Source organism: Elephas maximus, chromosome 7, assembly GCF_024166365.1.
Source record: "Elephas maximus indicus isolate mEleMax1 chromosome 7, mEleMax1 primary haplotype, whole genome shotgun sequence".
Taxonomy (NCBI): domain Eukaryota; kingdom Metazoa; phylum Chordata; class Mammalia; order Proboscidea; family Elephantidae; genus Elephas; species Elephas maximus.
This window is the reverse complement of record NC_064825.1, coordinates 68,955,217-68,979,585: the sequence shown is the minus strand read 5'-3', so window position 1 is coordinate 68,979,585 and position 24,369 is coordinate 68,955,217. Positions and strand designations below refer to the sequence as shown.

At 38.3% G+C, this 24,369-nt stretch overlaps 1 protein-coding gene across 6 annotated transcripts in view; it reads right to left on the bottom strand.

The window, feature by feature from the left end:
- Positions 1-24,369, bottom strand: part of FAR1 (fatty acyl-CoA reductase 1) — an 87,081-nt gene that overhangs the window by 31,218 nt on the left and 31,494 nt on the right. For all 6 annotated transcript variants that reach the window (XM_049890478.1, XM_049890477.1, XM_049890481.1 and 3 more), the window contains one exon: positions 8,883-9,082. In XM_049890478.1, coding sequence (XP_049746435.1) covers positions 8,883-9,071 — 189 coding nt within the window. In that variant the 5' untranslated portion in view covers positions 9,072-9,082. The remainder of the gene's footprint in view (positions 1-8,882; positions 9,083-24,369) is intronic.

Genomic DNA, 24,369 nt, shown 5'->3' with positions numbered 1-24,369 from the left:
AAACATCAGGACAATGTTTAAAATGATCACTCAGATTTTTTAAATCTAGACCTTAATTTATCACTTGATTTTATTTTGCTTTTATTCTCTTTCAGTAGATTAAACACTACGAGATTCACATTCTACCTAAAATCTTAGAATTAAAAAAAAAGTAAACATGCTAAAGGGGAAGAAAAGAGTTGGTAACCAAATGTGCAGATTAGAAACTGGACAAACTATGATTCTAATCTCAAATTCAACATTCCTTAAATATACCAAAAGGAACCAATTTAGCTAGAGGATCAGCTGGATGACAAGATGATTATAGTGTAAAGACACATTCAACTGTGAGTCAAACTTAGTTTTTTATACCAAATTTTACAGAAGAACACTGATGCTACCTCCAAGTCACTGCTCTATCATACTCTGACTCTCCATTTCACTTAAGGTTAATACTTGCAGTTTAACCAAGGATTCTTAGCCTGGGAGGAAAGCCTACATAACATATTCAAGTGCTCACTTTCACCTTCCTAAATGACTTTAGTATATAACAGTCTTTCCCTACACTGCTGCCAGCTAGTGACTCCAATACTGATGTGTTTTTATACTAACTCAAAAAATATTTACTAAGCACTTCATATTGACCAGGTACCTTCTGGGCCCTGAGAAAACAAGGACATGCATGGTCTTTGCCCTTACATTGTTTAGAGTCTAACAGGAAAAACAAGACAAGTAAATTAAAATATAGTGTGGTAAGTAATAAAACAGACATAGCTTCTCAAAGTAAACGACATTTAAGCCGAGACCTAAATGACACACAGAGTGGAGGTGTGTGTGTTCATGTATGTGTTGGCAGTAGAGAGGACCTGCAAGAAGAAAGCAGAAAATTGTTCCAGCTGGGGATGCATTATATAGAACTGCCTAGAACTGAGTGGGCTTAATATGTTTGGGGAATTATAAGTAGTTCAGTAAGCTTGGAACATAGAGTAGAGACGGAAAAGTGGCCAGAGTTCTGCAGAGGTAAACAGGGCCAGATTAATTGTGACTTGTAAGCCATATTAAATAGATTGATTTTTATCTAGGAGCAATGGTGAGCTATTGATGGATTTTATGCAGGAAAGTGATGCAAGCATGTTTATAATCATAAAGAGCAGTTTGCTTGCAATGAATTTTTGGATGCTTTTGCATCCTAAACCCACATGAAGAAGGATCATGGTCTGACAAGGTAACGCAATAAGGATGAAAAGATAGATACATATCAGAGATATATGTAGGAAGTACTATCAACAGGATTTTGCCAACGACTGGATTTGAGGGATAAAGAATATAAGCTCCATGAGGGGAAGAACTCTATCTACTTTGCTCCGTATACAGGCCCTAGCTGGCATAGTGCCTGGTAAGATGTAGGCGTGACAAACATTTGTTAAGTGAATAAATTCATTAGACTGAAAATGCCGGAAGAGAAAGGAATGCAGTTTTGTAGATACAAATTCAGTTTTGTGAAGACTGAGATTCAAGTGCCTATGTGACACCCCAGAAAACAGGTCTAATACAGGTGATTGGTTCTGTGGGTCTGAAGCGCAGGGGAGACAAGACTACTGATACAGATTTTACTATCGACATATGCATAGTAATTTAAGCCCCAGGCGTAGAAGAGATCATGTGGGTAGTAGCACTGACGAGAGCCCAAGGTCTAGACTATATGAAGCTTTTTTTCCTGCCAAATCTATTTAAACACAATCACATTCATCTCACACAAAACAGGAAATGCTTAGTAACCATCTAAACTGAACCTCTGAGAAGAAATCAAGGCCTAGAAAAGAACCTTGAAGAACTGCACTAGTTACAGGACAAGCAGAGATAAAGTGACCTGAGGAATGACGAGAAAACTTCCAAGAATTCACACTTCATTCTCTCAAAATGCTAGTGACCTTTAATTCTCCTTCATATCAGACATTTGTACCACATGATCATGCTGCTTCAAACCTGATCCTTTTCCCTTTTCTAAATACAATCTCTCTACTCAATACCATCTTTTCCAGTGCTTTTGACCTACCAGTGTCCCAATCAATTAACCCACCGTACTTTACTAAGTTAATTAGTACATACTTTAATATACTTTCTAGAATTTACTTCCTGATATCAACTATCTTAATTCAGTCCTCATCATCATGGAGTTTTTCTTGCTGAGACATTCCCTTAAGTCAGGGTTCTCAACCAGGGGTGATTTTGTCCCCCTGGGGACATCTGGCACTGTCTGGAGACATTTTTGGTTGTCAAAAACGAGTGAGGGAAGGGAAGGTACCACTGCTATCTAGTGGGTAAAAGACTGGGAGTGCTGCCACACTATACAATGCACAGGACAGCCTTCATAACAAACAACTATCCAACCCAAAATGTCGATGGTGTTGAAATTTAGAAACGCTGCTACAAGCCAATGTCCCACTATGGTATACCCCTTTTGCCTATACTCTTATATTCCTGCTTCAAAATCATAGTAGGCCTTAACCTACAGGTTTCTTACTAACGTCAAGTGTACACTCACCGCTACTCAACACACACAAAAAAGGCTCATTTCTATTGATTCACCAGCAACATTATCCGTAACGGGAAATAAGCGGCCCTAGCACTAAGTGGTAGGATGTACAAGGAAGAAATTGAAGCCACAACCTAAAACGATGTAATTTTATGAAGTGCTATTTTAATCAAATATTTAGGGGCAAACCATTTTTATATTGAAAATAATGGCCATATGTTTAGTTTAAAACATAAAACTTCAATGAAATTTCAGCCTTTAAGTAGAAAATATTCATCTTCTTTACAGACTAGACTTACTATGAAGGAAAAGTTTTAGAAACTCTGCCCTGGATGCCCCAGAAGAGATGTCTGCATCTTTCACATTTTACTCAGGCCCTCAATTCCAACCAGGACACCAACTCCAATACCCTCCCCATCCAATCTCCTCTTGACACTCTATACTTTCTTCCTTCCCACCTACCTCTTCAGAACTCTTTAGACTGTGAGGTCCATTAAGGCAGAGAACCCATCTTATTTATCCCTCAATTCAATCCCCTGCATCAAGTGAGGTGCCCAGTACTGAGTAGGTATAATAAAACTTTCCTGGAAATAAAAAATGAATTAAGTAACCCCTTACTCGGGGCAAGAGGTGATTAAAACATACCAATACAAGTGGTTCATGATAAAATGCCAAGATGAGCAGGCAAAGGCTGAAGTGGCAATGGAAAACATGCATGCAGGCATTTTTATTTAACATAAGCCTTGTGGTTTTATAGCTGCCTCCTTGATGGCTCCCTTATTGTAGGTTTTAAGGGAAGCAGTGGATCCCAAAAGGATTCAACAAAGAATCAGAAAGAGAAACAGAAGTTAAAGAGACTAATTCAGACTATCCTGAATAGTTAAGGATGACGATAATTACTATATTTCTGAGAATGGACCACACATCTGAGGGTAAAAATGAGTAAATAAAAAGCTACGCAATGAGGAATATCTGCTGCATGGTGCCAAATAGGAGCTAAAATGATCTGACAATTAACGCCAATCTTAAGCAACATATCACAAAGGTATATGAAGTTCATTCAAAGTAAAAAGACTGGCTGGTTATGGAAGGGTTTTCCTACTGCTCTGATTTTAAAACAAGTCTGTACAATTTAAGATATTTTAATGGGCATCATTCTCATTCCAAAATACATGCTATCATAGGAATTCCTTTTTGAGATATGCCTGCAGAGTCAGATTCCTTACATGTACCAAAAATAAGCTCACGGCTTTTCAGTCACACCTGTCTCGGATCCCAACGTCATTCTCCAAACCTTTACCACCACACTTGGGTTTAAATAACTTCAGGATGTTTGAAAAAGTCAAATCTTTCCTTAAAGCGGGAAAATTTGCTCCTATTAGGGATATCCAAAAAAAAAAAATGGTCTGGGAATCCCTGGGATTCTTTCAGGAAGTTCATAAGGTCAAAACTATTTTCATAATAAAACTAAGACTTTATTCGCATTATTCACTCTCATTCTCTTTTAAGAATCCACAGTTTCCCAGAGGCTATACATTGTATAACATCATTGCTCTAATCCCTAATGGATTGCTCTGATCTCTAACGGAATGTGTGCTTGTATATCCTTGTGCTTTAAAAACCCCTCAGCTTTAATTTCTAAAATGTTAAATAAGATATAACCCAAAACAACAAAACCCCTTTGGAGTCCTCAGTAATTTCAGAGAGTGTAAAGGGGTTCACAGACTCAAAGTTTGAGAAGGGCTGCCTTAAATAAAGAGAATCTTTCAACCTATTCTGCAGAATGAAAAAGTATAGCCATCCAAACCCATTGCCGTTGAGTGGATTCCAACTCACAGCAGCAACCTTACAGAACAGGGTCGAACTGCCCCATGGAGTTTCCAGGAGCGGCTGGTGGATTCAAACTGCCAATCTTTCAGTTAGCAGCCGAACCCTTAACCACTGTGCCACCAGGGCTCCCGTACAGCCATAAGGTAACCATATCGTTTTGCCAATAGATTATAATCAATCTACTCTTTGAGATAATTTGCTCAACCGTTATAATTAAAAGTCACCTGGAGAAAAGCTCTAAATTATATTTTCTCAAAATTGTCCTTATATTACTCTACCAAATAGCTTTCATTTTAAAAAGATATGGAACACAGCTCCGTCCATTTTCTCAGTTCTAGGGAAAAAACTGAGAAAACGAACTTTATACCTACCGCCCATTTAGATGGCAAATTCTTCAAGAGCAGTTATTATGTACCTACCCTTACGTCAGTAAGTATGGGAATATTAACTCACATCTTACTTTTAAAAATAAGTAGCTAGAAAGTTCATGAAATAATTTTTTAAGAGTTTAGTTAAAACTAGCTGTACTTCTCTGATGTGTAATTATGCATATTTTTTGGTCTGAAGCCCTCTTCCTCAAGTCAAACAAGTGGAAATTAAAAATAATAATATAACTAATAATTTGCATTGTATTTCAGAAGACAGAATCCTCTGGGGGAATGGGAGGGGTGCTGATAGGGGCAATGGGAAGAACGTTGTTGTTAGGTGCCATCCAGTCAATTCTGACTCATAGTGACACGACATACAATAGAACAAAACACTACCAGGTCCCCGCTATCCTCCCAATCCTTGCTATGTTTGAGCCCGTTGTTATGGCCACTGTGTCAATCCATTTTGCTGAGGGTCTTCCTCTTTTCTGCTAGTCCTCTATTTTACCAAGCATGTACTTCTCCAGGGACCGATTCCTCTTGATAACGTACCCAAAGTACGGGAGACAATCTTGCCATCCTCCCTTCTAAGGAGCATGCTGGCTGTACTCCTTCCAAGACAGATTTGTTCGTTCTTCTGGCAGTCCGTGGTATGTTCAATATTCTTCGTCAACGCCATAATTGAAATTCATCAATTATTCTTCCATATTCCTTATTTATTGTCCAGGTCTCACATGCGTAGGAGGGGACTGAAAACACCACGGCTTGGGTCAGGCACACCTTAGTACTAAAGGTGGTATCTGCACTTTCTAACACTTTAAAGAGGTCTCTTGCAGCAGATTTGCCCAAAGCAATACATCATTTGATTTCTTGACTGCTGCTTTTGTGGCACTGATTGTGGATCCAAATAAAATGAAATCCTTGAAAAGTTCAATATTTTCTCCATTTATCATAATGCTGCTTATTGGTCCAGCTGTGAGGATTTTTGTTTTATGCTGAGGTGTAGCCCATACTGAAAGTTGTAGTGTTTGATCTTAATTAATCAGTAAGTGCTTCAAGTCCTCTTCGCTTTCGGCAGGCAAACTTGTGTCACTTGCATATCGTAAGTTGTTAATGAGTCTTCCTCCAAGGCTGACGACGCATTCTTCATATAGTCCAGCCTCTCGGATTATTTGCTCAGCATACAAACTGAGTAAGTATGCTGAAAGGATACAACCTTCACACCTTTCCTGACTTTAAACCATGCAGTATCCCCTTGCTCTGTTCAAACAGCTGCCTCTTGGTCTATGTATAGTTTCCACATAAGCACAATTAAGGACTCTGGAATTCCTATTCTTCGTAATGTTACCCATAATTTGTTATGATCCACACAGCAGAGTGCCTTTCCATAGTCAATAAAACACAGGTAAACATCTTTCTGGTATTCTCTGCTTGCAGGCCAGGTCGGTTTGACATCAGCAATGACATCCCTGGTTCCATGCCCTCTTCTGAATCTGGCTTGAATTTCTGGCAGTTCCCTGTCGATGTACTGAATTATCTTCAACCAAATTTTACTTGCCCGTGATAATAATGACATTGTTCAATAATTTCTGCATTCTGTTGGATCACCTTTCTTTGAAATAGGCATAAATATGGATCTCTTCCAGTCTGCTGGCCAGCTAGCTGTCTCCCCAAATTTCTTGGCACAGACGAGTGAGTGCTTCCAGCATTGCACTCATTTGTTGAAACATCTCAATTGGATTCCATCAATTCCTGGAGCCTTGTTTTCGCCAGTGCCTTCAGTGCAGCTTGGACTTCTTCAGTACCATCCGTTCTTGATCGTATAATAATTCCTGAAATGGCTGAGTGCTGACCAATTCTTTTTGGTACAGTGGCTGTGCATTCCTTCCATCTTCTTTTGATGTTTCCCGTGTTTAATTTTTTGCCTGCAGAATCCTTTACTATTGCAACTTGAGGCTTGAATTTTTTCTTCGGTTCTTTCAGCTTGAGAAATGCTAAGCATGTTCTTCCCTTTTAGTTTTCTAACATTACAAATGTATAACTAGCCAGGTGAGTTATAGAGTCACTGAGTAGCTCTTAAATGAGATTTTTTTTTAAAGTAATTCAGAGAAAAGTTTTCCTGGTTTAAGAATTATTTGAAGCTTTCACATGGGTACACAGTGAATTAATAAGGTAAACAGTAGAAACTAACAATTTCACAGAAAGGTAAGTATTTTTATTCTTTAAATCTCTATTAATAGTATCAAATGATTTCTTTTTAAAAGGAAAATCTAATAAATAACTTATACCACACTCTTAAAACCCTGTGGTCTACGGTTGCACCTTTATGAGGGCAAACAACATAAATAAGTAAAACACAAATCCTTTACATCTATCTGAAGCATTCCTTCTGAACAAAAGTCATATCTGAATAGGAAATCATTTTCACATGATACAATGCTCAGTTTAGAAAACATTCTAACTACAGTTCAATTTTTCTTAATTCATCTTGAGTCATTATAGTGAATATAAGTTATCGGATTTTATTACAATGTCATGATGTTAAGACAATTAAAATTTGTTAAAACACCGCTGCACTGCTATACGGATCTTATCTTGTCTGTTCTTTCACAGCTGTTCTGTTGTCACACTTCATCACTCCTAGTTTATCCATCCTAACCCATAACTAACTCTTCTTCCTGCTGTGTGTTACCTCTGTTGTTCTCTGCCCTTCATCCTCTTCCTTTCTGCTCTTTGTCACCTTCTAATTATTTCCCTGATACGTTCCCAATTTGCCACTTCCTTTAGGAAGGTAAGCTATTTTTCCCTCAAAGTGTCCCAGCTTAAACTCTTAGAACTAGTAAACCATCCAACTCTAAAGACTGCTTTTCCCACTGTACCACACAGAACTTCCATTGTTTTTTACTTTTCTTATTTACACAGGAATTTGTCATTAGGTAGTCTGTGCTATTTTTTTTTTTTTAGTCTGTGTTATCGCCAACCATTATCAGCATATCACATAACCACAGACAAAATCACAACCTCTGAGGCTCATTGTCCACATACGTAAAATGGAATATATAAACATCTGCCCCTCAGAGAGCATGAGCTCTGAGTTAGACTGCCAGGGTTCACAGACATTGGCTCTAACACTCACTAACTATATGAGCTCATAAAATGGGAATACTACTAGTACTTCCCTAAAAGGTCATTGTGCTGATTAAATTCATGTAAGGTGCTTTCCACTGTGCCTCGCACAAGGCACATACTCAATGAAAGTTAGTCATTATTAACAAATTCATGGATTTCTATTGAAGAGCAAAACAAACTAGGTCATGAAAATGTATTCACTGTTCATATGTAATCAATTATTTATTCATTTAATAACTCTAGATAGTTATTGTTAATCATGATATCTTTTGACATTTTTCAGCAATTTTTCAATTACTCAGAGTGACTCAGAGATTTCTGGTTTTGTTAAGCATAGGTCATGGCTTCTCTAGAAGGTTAAAAGGTACCTACCAGATACCTAATCACTGAAAATCTAACAGCTACTCTACTGAACTTATAATCAATGAATGTCAGATGTGCTCATTCATATTGAGAGAATTCACAAGCTTATGGCTGTGAAATAATTTTATGCCAGTTCATTTCCATTTTTTCGTAGTAATACTTTTCTAAAGGTTCAAAATGTATGATACATTCTTTTATTCTATATTACCCCTCTGTCACCATGTTCCTTTCCATTTAATAAGAACTCATGACACACCTACCTCCTTACTGTTGCGAGGAGCAAGTTGTGCTTACAAATTTTAAAGCGTTATCAAAGCACAGTATCTTATAGAATAGTAGGCAGTTCAAAACTACCTCTTAATTATTACTCTAAAGACTATTTAAAATATCTAGTAATTACAATCTCCCTCAACTGTTCTAAAAGCACACTTTAAATATATGCCATAAAGGTAATTTACAACTTGTTATACAATTTTGCCTGTCACAGAGGAAAGCTTATTTTTCCTACTGATCACAAGTCATGGCCAGTTTATTGCCATCTTGTAGGAGCTCCAGCTTTTTTTTTTTTTCTTCAGAATACTGGAGAAATATACCAAGCTGTTGATGAATACAGCAGTAATTATACACACAAACACACACTTTTTTCTCCCTCCCAAATGACCATTTTCCACACTTACCTTGCCACTAATGACCTCCTCTACTCGCTCTTGGGGTGTCTGTCCAGCTTTCTGCCTCACCAGAACATACACTGAATTCACCTTAGAACAAGACCTCAGCAACTTCTCCAGAAGTACCTTCCCTAGGAAGCCGGTGGCTCCAGTGAGGAGAACATTTTTGCCTTCATAGTATTCTGGGATTGAAATCATTCTGTCTGATCCTAAGAAAAACATGGCAGATAAGCATTAGTTCAAAGATTTATATTTATTCTTAATTACTAAATATCTCTTGGTACTCAAATAAGTATTTTAAAGAACAGGCAAAAATCAAAGATGAATGTTAACAAACGAGAACTCTAACCTCTGGTTCACTGCAGTAAGGTAGAAAGAACAAGAAACTGCAACAATGGCTTCTAATCCCAGTGCTTTTCCCCTGGATCGCTTTAGACAAGTCACTCACCTTCTCTGGGTCTGAGTTTCTTTTAGTTCAGTTTGTACTAAATGCTCTCCAAAAATCCCTTCCAACATTAAGAGTTCAAATCTTCATTTAAACCTCAGTTAAACGCTAAGCAGAACTGAATAATGTTTCTCTGTCTCCAAAGGAATTCATAGCACTGAATAGAGGTCAGCAGGAAGAGTTAAGATTCAATTGCCTGGCTTGTATAACATGGCTAGGTATCACACTCGCCTATGACCACCAGACGAAACGAGAAGAGGTAACACCAAGCCCTTTTCCCTGTACGTCTGTTAATGACAATATATTCAAAAAGTGCTTAAATCTCCCTTTTAAAAAAGTCATACTAAGAAAGACATGGGCCGACTTAACCTCCTTACCCAAATACCACTGAAATAGCAGAAAAGATATATTAAGACAAGGAATAAACAAAAGGGCCATGATGAATGAAAATAAAGGACATGCAGGATTCATGCAATGTCACTACATAAAGCTAAAAACACACCGAAACAATGCTTTTTACTGTTTAGAAACACACACACAAACATAATATTAATAGATGAATGATAACGAGTAAAATACAACCAGAGAAAGGAATAAGGAGCTTCAACTGTATTTATATTTTATTTAAGATGGGGAGTAGATACATGCACTTTATGTCCAAAGTTTTCTTTAAAAATCCTAATAACCTAAGAACAAGAAATAGTACCAATGACAAGCAAAAAAAAAAAGAACAAGAATACTTATTATTTTTAGAAGAAACAGATGAGACTGAATTGACAAGAGAAGCCATGGCAGAAGAAACAGCAAACCAAGCAAAACAAGCACAGGAAAGGACTATAAGGAGGCAAGAGCGGTCCTTACCAGTCTCCTATATAGGACCTGAGAGAAAATGCCAAGCTCAGGATCGAGAAGCTAGATTAAAAAAAAAAAAAAAAAAAAAATTTTTTTTTTTTTTTTTTTTTAGGAAATCAAGGTAATTGAAGCTCACAGAACAGCAGAGCCACTCATGACAGTTTTACTTCCTGTATCAACTCTAGCTCCCAGAGTTAGTATCCAGATCCGCTTGTGAAAAGCATCCAGCGTGTGTGCTACGGACAAAAGGGAAGCAGGGCTGAACCTAAGGTTGCGCCACACATCCACACATTACAGGGCAGAGAGTATAAGGACAAAGGAAACGAAAAAAACCACACACTCAAAAGAGCCATTATAGCACTCAGCCCACAGAATAAATAAAAATCTGACATTTATACATCCTCAGCCTTTTTCAGCCTTCTACTGCTGGTCCTTAAACCAAACTTATACAGAGATCTCAATCATCATACCCATTTGGGGAAAAGATCTGGAAACCACTACCAGGTACTAAAATCAACCATCCTAGTCCTTCATAAATATGAATAGATAACATCACTAGGTACAGTAAAACCTGCAAAAGGGAACTTGTATAAGGCAGAAACCTATCAGAGGAGGAAAATTCAAATATTTTCCACTAAAACAAGCAATAATGCGCCCTGTCAAAGGAGGAAAACTTTTGAGACCTGGAAAAACAAGGCAGTTCCATCGAGTCTCAGCTCTCACAGGTTTCACTGTATTTAAGAAATACGAAAAACATTAAGGAGAAGGACCAAAATAAAAAACAACAGAAACAACCCCTACAGAAATCAAGATTATGAAAAACTTAAAGAGAACTTGAATTCTAATAAATATTCTTTAAGCCATTCACAAGAACATTGCATCCATAACATCATAACAAACTACTATGAAAAAGGGGCAAAGAATAAGAAAGCACTTAGAAATCAGAAATTCAATGTACATAGAAAATTCATAAATAAACTACTAGAATTATTAAGTAAATCTAACAAGGTTACTGGATAGAAAGTTAATATGGAAACATATATTTCTATATATCAGCAACAAACATAAAATTAAGTAAAACACACACACACAAAAAACTATACCACTTACAATGCCAGGAAAACACCCCCAAAAAAGAAATCTAAAAGACATATAATACCTCTACTCCGAAAACTCCAAAATAGTGAGAGAAATTAAATAACACCTAAATAAATGGAAGGACACATTATATGCCTAGACTGAAAAACCTGATACTGTAAAAATGTCAACTCAACATTCTTAGATTCAGTACAATCCTAATCAAAATCTAAGCTTTTTTTGTGAGTGTGTACATAAATGAGCAGATTCTAATATACTTATAGAAATGCAAAGGGTCAAGAATAGCAAATACCAACATGAAGAATAATAAAGGTGGAAAACTTATATTACCATATATCAAGATTTCTTATAAAGCTATGAAGATGTGGTACTGGGCCAAGAAATGAATGGTGCTGAATCAGATGGAGAACCATACAGAAAAAAACCTTGACTTGTATCTCACACCATACACAAAAATGAATTCCAGGTGAACTGTAGATCTAAATGTAAAAGGTAAAAACTATGAAGAGTTTCTAGAAGAGAGGAGAACATCTCTATGACCTTGGGGAAGGCAAACATTTCTTAAATACCTTTGACATTTTTCAGCAAAAAGTGCTAACCAAAAAGGAAGATATTGATAAAATGGGCCACACTGAAAAATTAAGAATTCTGTTCATACCAAGACACTATTAATAAAGAGAAATGGAAAGCCAAAGATAGCTGTAATATGTATAATGACAACAGATTAATATTCAGAATATGTAAAGAACCACAAATCAATAAGAGGACATATAAGCCAAGAGAAAAATGGGCAAAGCTTGAACAAATACAGTAATAAGGAAAGAATCCAAATGGCTTTACAAAAGAGGATCCAAATGGCCAATCAGCACATGAAAAGGGGACCAACTTCATTATTTATCAAGAAAATGAAAATGAAAACCACAATGTGAGATTTTACTGTATCAAATGAAAATGACCAACAATATAAAATACTGCTAAGGACATGGAGAGAACGGAACTCTCATTTCTTGCTGGAGGAAGTACAGATTGGTACAACACTTAGGAAAAATGTATTACCTACTAAGGCTGAACACTCACATCATACAACCTAGCAATTTCACCCCTAATTATACACTCCACAGAAATGAGTAATATGTTTACCAAACACTCATGAACAAGAATGTTCACAGTGGCACTATCATACTGGGCCCAAATTAAAACAGCCCAGTGGTCATAAACAGTGTATTGTATAAACTGCAGTATACTATATTTATACAATGGAATATTACACAACAATGAAAATGAGAGAACTATCACTACACACAAGATGGATGGATCTCACAAAGAAAACTGAGTCAAAGAAGCAAGGTACAAAAAAATGTGTACTATTATATAATGCCATTTACATAAAGTTCAAAAACAGGCAAAACTCATCTTTGATTGAAAGTTAAGACAATGGTTGCCTGTGGGGAAGAAGTAGGATACTGGTAATGTTTTTGATGTGGATGGTTCATTTTTCAAAAAAACATCAAGCTTCCTGTCTTTGGGTCATTGCAATGTCTCAGAGAAGTCATGAACAGTACCAAGGAAATGGCTAATGTGGTTGTGGAGGCTGGCAAGTCTCAAATCTGTGGATCAAGTGTAGGCTTTTCCCGACTCACATGGCCTCAGGGGCCAATGAACCCAAATTGGCAGGCCAGACGACAGGCTGCTGGCTTGAGGAAGCTGGAAAATCCTAGAATCTGCAAGTCAGATAGTAGGCCACTGGCTCAAGTCCCAAGAACTGGAGGACAGATAATGACCAGCTGGATGCAGGATCCAGATGCAGAGAGATAGCCCTGCCAGAGCACCCACACCTATACACTGGATGCAGGCCATACCCCAGGGAAGGGTGTGACTTGAGTAGGGGTGGGATTTGAGTCACGCCCTCCTACAAGGCTGTGACTCAAGATACACCCCACAAAAATCCTGCCTCATTAACATATGGAGGTTAGGATTTATAACACATAAAATGGAGGATAATTAGGATAATTACATCAGATCACAAAATGGAAAACAGTCACACAATACTGGGAATCATGGCCTAGGCAGGCTGACACAAAACACCAACCACCATACCACATTAGGGCTCCATGTATCTTACTTGCCTGGACCTACCCAATCAATGTGTGGAAGTCACAAAGAATACAGCAAGAAGGGCCATATTAAGTAATTCACTGCACCGAAATACAGAAAGCAACATTCTTTGGTGTTTTCCAGGGATGGAAGGGAGAGGAAGGGGAATCACTTTCTAGATGGCAGACACTTGTTGGTTTTAGTGATGGGTAAGGCAATACCAAATAAAGGTGAAGTCAGCACAACTTGACCAAAGTAAAAGATGACACTAAGAAGTACACAAGAATAAGGAATGATTTTGGTGACAACCACAACATATACAATTTTGCAACAACAGTAATAAGAAGCAAAAAAAAATGTGTGTAGTTACACAGGTAGATACGTGTGCTTATATATGTACAGGTAAGCACATATGAATATACAGGTGTGCGTGTTTAGGTGTTTCTGTAGGCAAATGTTATATACATGTTTGTGTGTGCTGCAAATATATTCATATACTAAAAAACACATGGGGGTGCACTTATGGATATTTCTTAGACATAACCAAACACCTTGCAGGACTGGGTTTTTGGGTTTGAGGGCTTAGGACCACAGTTTCCGGGGGCAACTCAGTGAATTGGCATAACATAGCTCATAAAGATAATGTTCTGCATCCTAGTTTGGTGAGTAGCGTCTGGGGTCTTAAAAGCTTGCAATTGGCCACCTAAGCTACAACTATCATGTCAGGAACAAACGAGAAAGAAGGAAACCAAATACTCATAGAAGAAACTAGTCTACAGGACTAATAGTGTACGTGAACCACGGCCTCACCTACCTCAAGACCAGAACTAGTTGGTACAGGGCTACCACTACAGACCTTTCTGACCTGGGACACAACAGATGGCCCTGGATAGAATGGGAAAAAATGTAGAACAAAACTCAAATTCCTAAACAAGTCCAGACTTGCTGGACTGGTAGAGACTAGAGGAATGCCTGAGACTATTACCCTCCAACCACTTTAAACTTGGAGCTCAAACCACTCCAGGAGGTCACCTATTAGCCAAAAGGCAGAGTGGCCCATAAAACAAATAATATCACCTGTGAGTCCTGTGTTCCTCTAAACAATAATCTAAATGAGACCTACCAGTCAACATTACCCTAGGCCAATGATGAGAAGGTAAAGGGGGACAACAAAGCTAGAGTGATGGAAACGGAACAACCAGAATAGAAATAATGAGAATGCTGATACATTGTGAAACATGTAACCAATGCCACTGAGCAATATGTATAGAAATTATTAAATGAGAACCTAATTTGCTGTGTAAATTTTCTCTAAAATCACAGTGAAAAAAAAATTTTTTTTTTTTAAAGTTAACATCCATACAGGAGAGGTCAGCACAACTGGGCTAAACCCAAAGCAAAGACGTTTCCTGAACAAACTGAATGCTTCGAAGGCCAGCGTAGCATGGGCGGGGGTTTGGGGGCTGTAGTTTCAGGGGACATCTAGGTCAACTGGCATAACAAAATCCATTAAGAAAACATTCTGCATCCCATTTTGGAGAGTGGCATCTGGGGTCTTAAACGCTAGCAAGCAGTCATCTAAGATGCATCACTTGGTCTCAACCCACATGGAGCAAAGGAGAATGAAGAATACCAAAGACACCAGGTAATTATGAGCCCAAGAGACAGAAAGGGCCACATACACCAAAGACTACGTCATCCTGAGACCAGAACTAGATGGTGCCCGGCTATAACCGATGACTGCCATGGCAGGGAACACAACAGAGAATCCCTGAGGGAGCAGAAGAGCAGTGGGATGCAGACCTCAAATTCTCATAAAAAGACCAGACTTAATGGTCTGACTGAGACTAGAAGGACCCTGGAGGTTATGGTCCCCAGGCCTTCTGTTAGCCCAAGACAGGAACTGCTCCCAAAGCCAACTCTTCAGACAGGCATTGGACTGGACTGTAAGATCGAAAAGGATTCTGCTGAGGAGTGAGCTGCCTGGCTCAAGCAGACACATGAGGCTATGTGTAGAGCTCCCGTCTGGAGGGGAGGTGTGAAGGCCGAGGGGGACAGAAGCTGGCTGAATGGACATGGAAGTACAGGGTGGAGAGAAGAAGTATGCTGTCTCATTAGGGGGAGAGCCAACTAGGAGTATATGGCAAGGTGTATATAAGGTTTTGTATGAGAGACTGACTTGATCTGTAAACTTCCACTTAAAGCACAAAAAAAATTTAAAAACTAAAAAGAAAAAATTCATCAAGCTGTACACTTAGAATTTATGGACTTTCTAAATATGCTATGCTTAAATAAAAAGTTCATTTTTAAAAAATAAAAACAAACACAGGGTGATCATATGTCTTGCTTTGCCTGGAACAAGCGCGGTTTATACCTGCTATATCAGCTTGATTTTGAATACAGCCTTCTTTCACTCTCATTATCAGTTGTCTTCAAGTCGATTCTGACTCATATCAACCCTATAGGACAGCCAGAACTGCCATATAGGGTCTCTCTCCAAGGCTATAATCTTTATGGAAGTAGATTGCCACATCTTTCTCCTGTGGAGCAGCTGGTAGGGTTGAACCACCGACCTTTCAGTTCCAGCCAAACACTTTAACCACTGTACCACCAGAACGCCTTCAAAAGTATACCAGTGTACACTTTTTTTTTTTTTTCAGTGTACACTTTTTAAATTATATGGTCACCCTGGTTGTAACCTGCTTCAGGTCTGAAACCATTCAAGATTTCAATAGCTGAAAGCCTCTTTAAAACTTAAAAAAAAAAAAAAAAAGTGCTATCTTTAAAACTACAGAGCATTAAAATTAAATGTTAATAATCTGATATGGAAGACAGAAAGAAAAATTCTGTATCAATATACCTAACAAATGAGTAGGTATTAACGATTACTAGAAATGCACTAAATACATATTAAACACACAGCATCCTGAGAACGTGACCTAGAATCAGTTATCTAATTCTCTAAGCTTCATTTTATTTACACGCAAAAATTTATTCAGGTATAAAAGGAAATGAAATTCTGGTACATGCTACAACATGGATGAACCTTAAAAACATTATGTTAAGTGAAATAAGTCAGATACAAAAGAACAAATATTGTATGGTCCTACTTACATGAAATATCTAAAATAAGCAAATATATAGACAAAAGTAGATTAGTGGTTACCAGGGGCCACGGGGAGGAAAGAATAGAAAGTTACTCCTTAATGGGTATTGAGTTTCTGTTTGGGGTTATAAAAAAGATTTGGAAATAGACAGTGATAATGATTATACAACACTGTGAATGTAATTAATGTCATTGAACTGTACAGTTAAAAACGGCAGATATTTTGTTATATACATTTTACCACAATAACATTAAAAAAAATGTATTCAACAAATATTAAGTACCTACTAAATATCACTCAAGGGGCCCTGGGCCATGGTTAAAGGACTTGGCTGCTAACTGAAACGTCAGCGGTTCAAACCCACCACCCACTCTGTGTGAGAAAAACACCTGTCCATCTACTCCTATAAAGATTTCTGCCTCAGAAACCCTACGAGGTAGCTCTACTTTGTCCTATAGGGTCACTGTGAGTCAGAATCAACTCAATAGCACACAACAACAGGTATCATGCACCAGAAAGTTTTCCATAGGTGTACATACGGATTTAAGACAGAAAAAGATAAACAGTTTTTCCTTTAATAATTGAGAATTTATAGCTTGAATATATACATGTGATCAGCACAACCTTAAAAAGAGGGAAACACAATTACTTTCTTTCCTCGTTTATCAGAACATCTTTCAATGCCTAATGAACAAATCTGTTAACATCGAAAGAGCAGAAAATTTTTACCAAACTTAATTCTCTCTCCTCCAGCTTAACAGGTTTTCACAGGCTAATCCTTTTCAGAAGCAGATTGCCAGGTCCTTCTTCCTAGTCTGTCTTAGTCTGGAAGCTCAGCTGAAACCTGTCCTCCATGGGTGACCCTGCTAGTATCTGAATACTGGTGGCATAGCTTCCAGTATCACAGCAACATGCAAGCCCCCACAGTACGACAAGCTGACAGACACGTAAGACTGCATCTTACATACTTTGGACATGTTGTCAGGAAGGATCAGTCCCTGAAGACAGATATCATGCTTGGTAAAGTACAGGGTCAGTGGAAAAGAAGATGACACTCAACGAAATGGGTTGACACAGTGGCTGCAACAATGGGCTCAAACATAACAACGATTTTAAAGATGGCGCAGGGGAGGGCAGTGTTTCATTCTGTTGTGCACAGGATTGCTATGAGTCAGAATCGACTCAATGGCACCTAATAACAACAATGGCTTAACAGTATAAAAATTGTTTTCTTAGAGGACTGTGGAACGAAACTACTTACCAGTCTCAGGTAACTAACTCGAAGCTAAGGTGGATATATATTTACATGTGGTTTTACACAACTAGAATGACATACAAGGCTTTCTTCATGTAAGAAAAATAGCATTCCCACAACCTCCATCTTACAAAGATGCCACCAAAAACTTTACAAGCACTGAGTATGTTTAAACTCTGTCTCTAGGTATTCTTGACTCTCCCATCTAACTAATTCACTTTTCCCAACTAACTTACTGGCAAAGTCAATAAAAAAAAAATGAGAATTCTTAAGGCAAGTCCAGACTTGTCACATCTTCCGCATAGTCCTGCCAGTGTGGCCAGAAGCCACTGGAAAAGCAAAAGACAGAAAAAGAATACTGCCAGTGCTTCCAGAGCACGCTGCTCCAATCCCTACTGCGTGATTCCGCCACACAGCAAGATCTCTAAAGCACCTATCTTTGCTGAAAAGTAGCTTCAGCACTGCAATACTGATAAAAAAGCAGCAGCATTACGTTTGCATGCATGGGGCAACTGTTAAATGTGATTTCTGTTTGTTTTCACTGTGCTTGAGCTGCCTTAGGAAACATCACTGGCAACGGTAGCTACGTATTTTCTCCAAAAAACCCCTTACCTTTTGGTTCACAAGTTAAAGAGGGAGAAATATTACCAAATATCGCCATTACTTTGAAGGAATTCACTTAGGCTTACTTGACAAAGTGGGTTTCCCAGTGGCTGCAAAAATTATTTTCATATATTTATATTTATAATTACAGTAAGTATAATTTATAATTACACTTGGGAGGAGTTCAAATCCAAACACTGGTACTCAGAAGCCATGAAATCCTAAGATAAAACTACTACTCTGAACCTGTTTCCTTATCTCTGAAAGAATGTGCTGGTGTCATGGGTAAATAAATAGGCTATGGCCTTTGGGGTTTTTAGCCTGAAATGGTCGCAAGTGGAGAAACCAGAAAGAACTTGCTAAAATATTACCCCACCCCATATAAACCGCACCCTTGTAACATAACTGTATTCTCTTAATAGAAGTCCTAATATCAGTGTAAGGCTACTCAGGTTGTCTCGTTTAGTTTTAGAAACTTAGTTAAGATAAATGATTAAAGACAAGATCCTCACTTTCTCATTTTCAGCTTTAAGAGTTCTTTAGCAGACAATGCAGTTAAAGTGAGATTCCAATAATCAGAAAAGCACAAAAATCTAGCATAAAAAAATGGCGACTTTCCAGTACTAAGAAATGGGTATTCCTTTGCCTGTTTTAGAGCTAAAAATCCAAACTTTTAAAATAATTCCAGCTGGTTGTTACAGACACCTGCTAAGCAGAAAGAGATAAACATGAAAGGTATATGGGAAGTGGGCAACAGAGGAGGATGGAAAGGCAATTCCATGGGCCAGGTGGAATAAGAGTAAAGTTTTACAGAAGATTCACCATGGTGAGAAAGGTAAAGAAATAGTAAAGGGAAGAAAGGAAAAGAAAAACTGTATTCATTACAAACGGTATCTCTCATGCTTTCAGATGCAATTTTCCACAAGTCTCTTCAGTAGCCTTTCTTGCCTAATGTCACTCAGCATACATATGTGGCACAGCCAAATCTGAACCAGTATCTTCTAACTAAATCCCACATTTATAGAGGACACAAAAAGTTCCTACTTGTTCTTCTATGAGGTAAAGGCATCAACTCATGGATACTGAGTGAACAGCACTTAAATAGAAGCAGTTCAGAGAAAATGAAGGAGTTACAGTAGGTGATCTTGAAGGCCCTCCTTCCAGGTGCTAACATCAATGATTCACTACAGGGTCTTTTTGGCTTTTACTAACTGCATAACATAGCAAGAATCTGCTCCACAGAACATTTTAACATACGAAATAAGGTGAATTCTAGCTGAAGAATCTTTAAAACTCCACATGATTCCACAATGAAAGTTGAAGGGCAAAAGTGGCAACAGAGAAAAGAAATTTGACTGTTAACTTGTTCAGGCAGACTCTTAAACAGTTAAAATTCAAAGGCAATTAGACTGTACCAGGATTTCCCTGGAGACCATTTCCAGAGGCAGCCAATAAAGGAGTGAAGACAAGGGATCTATTGTCATACTTAGAACCTGACTCACAAAACCATCTAGGTGGACTTTATTACTGCCACTATCAATTCACATAAAAAAGATATCATTCTCAGGTTAAGAAACAAGCAGACTTCAGTCGTTTTATTCCCAACCCCTCCCTACCAACCCACTGAGAGGCCTTATCTAGTTAGAATCATTTACTAGAGTATTAGAAACAAAAATCTCAAGGCAGTGAAGGTAATAAGATAAGCCAAAAGACAAAAAGCTCTGGGGACTTGTTTAAAATTAAAAACAAAATTCTAACATGTTTCTACAAATATCTATACCAATGTAATCCTATGCATTAGACTTAACGCCTTGGAAATGGATATTGTACTTAGGTACCTTTGAGAAACACAGTGAGCTATTAGGAAGCTAAATCTTTACTGAAGCCTATTTTCAGTACTCCATGGAATCAGGCCCTCCTATAAATTGCTTCTTGCTAAATAAGGTAGGCCCTTTGAGGAAACAAGTCTTTCAAATAACCCAATGCTATGATGAAGTAGAAGAATGCACTCAGGCTCTGAGTCTAGCAAGCCTGGGTTGAAATCCAAGCTTACCCATTTACCTTGGGTGAACTCACTTACCTGTGTGGTTCTGTAGTTTCCCCATCTCTAAAATACAGATAATATACCCACCTGTCTTTCTCCAAGGAGGCCTGGTGGCACAATAGTTAAGCACTTGGCTGCTAACCAAAAGGTCAGTGGTTCAAACCCATCAGCTGCTCTGTGGGAGAAAGATGTGGCAGTCGGCTTCTATAAAGATTACAGCCATGGAAACTCTATGGGGCAGTTCCACTCGGTCCTATAGGGTTACTATGAGTCGAAATCCACTAGATAGCAATGGGTCTCTACCTCATAGCAGAGCCCTGGTCGCCCAAATGGTCAGCAGTTTGAATCCATCAGCCACTCTTTGGAAACCCTATGGGGCAGTTCTACTTTGTCCTATAGGGTTGCTATGAGTCAGAATTGACTCGACAGCAACAGGTTTGGTTTTGGTTTTCTACCTCATAGTATTTGTGTGAGATCTGAATGTAGTAACACACAAAAGACCGGGCCCAAAATTACATTTCTTTATTCATCTTTCCTTTATGTCAGTGATTCTTAGTATGGTTGTCAACTGCCAGTCTGATCTGTAATAGTACAATCTAAAAATCTGTAATAGTTCTTATTATAGGTTGAATTGTATTCCTCAAAAAGATATGTTGAAGTCCTAACCCCTGGTACCTGTGAATGTGACCTTTTTTGGAGACAGAATCTTTGAAGATGCTATAAATTAGGTTAACATGAGGTTACACTGAAGTAGTTGTTGTTAGGTGCTGTCAGGTTGATTCCAACTTATAGCGACCCTATAGAACAGAGCAGAACTGCCCCATATGGTTTCCAAGGCCGTAAATCTTTACGGAAGCAGACTGCCACATCTTTCTCCTGCAGAGCCACTGGTGGGTTTGAACCACAGACGTTTCGGTTAGCAGCCAAACACTTTAACCACTGCACCACCAGGGCTCCTTATACTAGAGTAGGGCGGGTCCTAAGCCTATATGCCTGGTGTCCTTACAAAAGAGAAGATAAACAGAGACAGGGAGAAGAGGAAGACACCATGTGACAGCTACAAGCCAAGGACCAACAAGGAGCTAGGAAAGAGGCATGGAACAGATTTTCCCTTAGAGACCTTAGAAGGAATCAAAATAGCCATTATTTGGATTTCTAGCCTCCAGAACTGTGAGACAATAAATTTCTGTTCTTATGAGCCACCCAATTCGTGGTGTTTCATTACAACAGTCTTAGGAAACTAGTACAGGGTCATTGCAGATGTAATCAAGTTAAGATGAGGTCATTAGGGTGGACTCCAATCCAATATGACTGGTGACCTTATGAGAGAGACACAGAGAGAATGCCATGAGATGACAAAAGCAGAAACTGGAGCATGTATTAAGAAACAAGGACCAAGGATTGCCAGCAACATCAGAGGCTAAGAGAAAGGCATGAAACAGATTTTCCCCTACGGCCTTCAGAAAGAGAGCACAGACTTCTGATACCTTGATTTCTAGCTTCTGGTCTCCAGAACTGTGAAACAAACTTCTGTTGTTTTAAGCCACCCAGTTTGTGGAAATTTGTTATGGAAGCCCTAAGAAACTAATACAATCCTTTTTTTCTGGAGAAAATCATTTACTTATAAGTTTTAGACTAGAAAAAAGGTTTTTTGTTTTTGTTTTTTAAATTACTAAAGTAAAACCAAATAGCTATTTTTATCTCTGCACCAGACACTGCTATATTCACTTGCATATACCGCACACTCATTTTTTAGCGCCTAGTAAAGACATTTGACAAGTCATACTTACTTACTGGCTGAAAGAGGGGTTAACAAGCTTTCCAATGCTTCTTGAGGTAGGACAACAGGCTACAGCCTCAGGGTAGTTTTATCAAAAGCAATATACCCAGATAAACCCTCTACCCTGTGTGTCTCAAACTTGGAGATCAAAGTGTGGAACAACCAGAGCTCTCACGACACTACTGATACAGCAGAAATGGGTATAATGACCTTGCAAGTTACTCTCAAGAAAATACTCAACCAAAATACAAACAAAAATGTGGACCAAAAGACACAAACATGAAGGTTCATAGAAGTACTATTTGCAACAGCCTAAAAGTGAAAATAATCCAAATATCCATCAACAGTAAAATGGATAAATAACAGCATATTTGAACTGCAAATTCTACACAGCAATGAAACTGAAAGAACAATCACGTGGTAGCCAAAGAACCCATGTGTAAAAAGATACATCCTCAATATCACTGAATTCTACCTGTAGAAACTGTTGAATTCATGTTTGTTTTGCTGTGTATGTTCTTAACAACAAAAAAAAATAAAATTATTAAAAAAAAAAAACAATAGCTTAACTAGTAAAGAATGTCTGCCTTGAGCATTATGCTTTTTTAAGATCTATATGAGATCAAAGTGACAACTGCCAACTAGAAAAATTAGACAGGAACCTCGGGGGCAGTGACTTTATGTCAACGCGGGAAGAAACAACTCAGAAAAGGTGGGTGAGAATAGCTGCACAACTTGAAGAATGTAATCAGTGTCACTGCACATGTAGATACTTGAATTGGTGTATGTTTTTGCTATGCATGTTCTCGACAATAAAATAAATTATATTAAAAAAGGATACATCCTGTGTGATTCCATTTATATACAGTTCAAATGGAAGTAACAGTAATCTAGATGTTAGAATCAAAACAGTGGTTCCTTTGAAGAGGTGGGACTGGGAAGCACAAAGTGAAGCTTCTGAGGAACTAATGATTTCTATTTCTTGACCTGAGTGTGATTCCATGAGTGAGTTCACCTTACAATTATTCATTGATTAGGCTGTATTTGTGAACTTTCTGTATTATACTTCAAGTTTTGCTTTGTTTTGTTTTTTTAAATATGTCCTTTCCTACATCAATCAAAGTTTTTTGTTTGTTTTTTAATGCCCTTTCTGGACCCCACCATTAGTCTTAAATAGCAATTCTCCAGGGAATCCCCAAAATTTAAGAATCCCATTTGGTTCTAAGGCAAGCTGCCTGAGGACCATACTTTGGGAAACACTGCCCATGCCATTTCCAAAGTAAAATGAAAGAAATAACACAACAGGATTCAAAACAGTCTTCGCTAACCCCAAACTGTCCAGCTGAGGTACTGAAGAACCTTACCCTAAAGACAGAGCCCCATCAAGTTCCAGAGCTAAGAAGAAAAGACTTGGCAGAGCTTTAAAACCCAAAAAAATTCACTGCCGTCAAGTCGATTCCAACTCAGAGAGACCGACTAGGACACAGTAGAACAACTGTCCCATAGGGTTTTCAAGGCTGTAATCTTTACAGAAGCAGATTGCCACATCTTTCTCCTGAGGAGCAGCTGGTGCAAACTGTGGACTTTTCGGTTAGTAGCTGAGCACTTTAAACACTATGCCACCAGGGATCCTTGGCAGAGTTTTAACATGGATGCCTCAGAAACTCATCTGGGGCTTAACAGATTCCAGATTTAAGACAGCAGACTAGTCTAGGTTCCACATTGCTGGTGAAATCAGGCTGGAACCTAGAACAGTCTGCTGCCTTAAATCTCGAATCTGTTAAGCTGCAGATGAGTTTCTGAGGTATCCACATGCTCAGAGAGCTGCCATTTATTCCCTATTCTCACAGTAAGGAGGAGAAGCCACAAACTACCCCTAGAGAGCTAAATTCTACATTTCCCACCCCACCCCCCCACCCCCCATTTTTTTGCTTAAAATTTGTACTGCAACTCAGCCTCATGAACTGCCTATAAAAGTACACTGGTACCACAACAGCAGGGTTGAGTGGTAGTGACAGAAACTGTATGGTCCACAAAGCCTAAAATATTTACTATTTGACCCTGACCTGACCCTTTACAGAAAAAGTATACGAACACTTGACCTAGACCAATATCCAAGTTTCTGTTCCAATTCCTGACTTGACTGATTCTCTACTGGTCTTAAACTCTAATTTAAACCCTATTCCTCTTGACTGAACTCTTTACTGTCTGCCTAGCT